The following is a 1,339-nucleotide window of genomic DNA, read 5'->3' as shown; positions in this document are numbered from 1 at the left end:
AGCTAGAGTTTGAGGGAAAAAAAAAAAAAAAAAAAAAAAAAACAGGAGAGGTTGTGCTCTTTCCCACCAACAGTTATGTGACACTCTTGTGATTGCCCTTCAGTATCCTCTTGTATAAAATAGGAACAAGATTTTTGTCCCTTCTCTTCATGTCTCATGCCAGGAGACTGGCTGAGAGTATAGATATGTCCTATCTGTGAAATAGAAGTGGCTGGCCTAGAATTCATTACCTAGCTGAGACTAACCTTGAACTTTCCATCCTCCTGCCTCTGCTGTGGAGTGCTAGGATTCAAATTCAGGCTTTCTTGCATGCAAGGCAGACACTCAGCCAACTGAGCTACATCCCCAGCACCCAGGTAAGAGAACCTGCACTGCCTGTTTTCCAGCCTGGGATGGCAGATACTCACCTGACTAGAAGGTGGAGTGGCACTTAGCAGGCGGAAGAGGGGTCTTCCTTGCCGCCCTTGGTTGTATACCTCTATGGCTCTATCAACAATCTCCTCATATCTTAGTTGTCGAAGGGCCTCACAGGAGACCACAGCCAAGGCCACCACCAATACAAAGGTCTTCCACAGCCCTGCCATTGTCTCTGACACACTACCACTCTTGGCCCCTTTTATGTAGATGATATTGAGACAGCCTTGCCCAAGAACTGCCGGTGACATAAAGGACTGGTGTCTCTAGAAAGAGGACCCCTTCTTTACTTGGCTAGAGATCAAATATTAGCCAATGTTATGAAACACTGTTGGCCAAGAAAGGCAAGGATGTTTGGGCAATAAACCAGGACATCAACGTGAGTCCTAAGCTAGGAGCGAGAGACTTGTGGGCAGGCTGGGCCTGCCTGTTCACTCTGGGCCTCAGTGTCCCTGTCGACCCTCTCCAGACCTGCCCGTTCACATCTCTTCCGTCTCTACCTGGCTCTTCTGCTTTGATCCCAAAAATAGCTGCCCAGAACCCACGGACTCCACGTGTGAGTTCATCACCCAGGTTCATAAAGAGATGCTGTGAAGCCACACTCAAGACGCTACCCACAGTGTTAACTACATTTTTAAAATACATGAACTTTTTTTTTTTTTTTAATACATGAACTTTTAAAACACTGAGTGTCACCACTTCTTGACTTTTAAATTTTGCTTATGGACTGGGCAGGTGGCACACATCTTTAAACCCAGTATTTGGGAGACACAGCCAGGTGGATCTCTGTGAGTTCAAGGCCAGACTGGTTTTCTTTTTTTTTTTTTTTTTTTTTCTTTTTTTGGTTTTTCGAGACAGGGTTTCTCTGTATAGCCCTGGCTGTCCTGGAACTCACTTTGTAGAGCAGGCTGGCCTCGAACTCAGA

The 1,339-nt window shown here is 46.0% G+C and overlaps 1 protein-coding gene across 1 annotated transcript in view; it reads right to left on the bottom strand.

Annotated features, from left to right (window-relative positions):
• LOC110302540 (neutrophilic granule protein) overlaps window positions 1–631 on the bottom strand; it is a 3,367-nt gene extending 2,736 nt beyond the window's left edge. The window contains exon 1 of the mRNA XM_021173348.1: window positions 408–631. Within this exon, the coding sequence (XP_021029007.1) occupies window positions 408–584 (177 nt within the window). The 5' untranslated portion in view covers window positions 585–631. The remainder of the gene's footprint in view (window positions 1–407) is intronic.
• Window positions 632–1,339: the final 708 nt, after the last annotated feature.

This window comes from Mus caroli, chromosome 9 (assembly GCF_900094665.2).
Source record: "Mus caroli chromosome 9, CAROLI_EIJ_v1.1, whole genome shotgun sequence".
Classification (NCBI taxonomy): domain Eukaryota; kingdom Metazoa; phylum Chordata; class Mammalia; order Rodentia; family Muridae; genus Mus; species Mus caroli.
The sequence above is the reverse complement of the archived record's forward strand: the minus strand, read 5'-3'. Positions and strand labels throughout refer to the sequence as shown.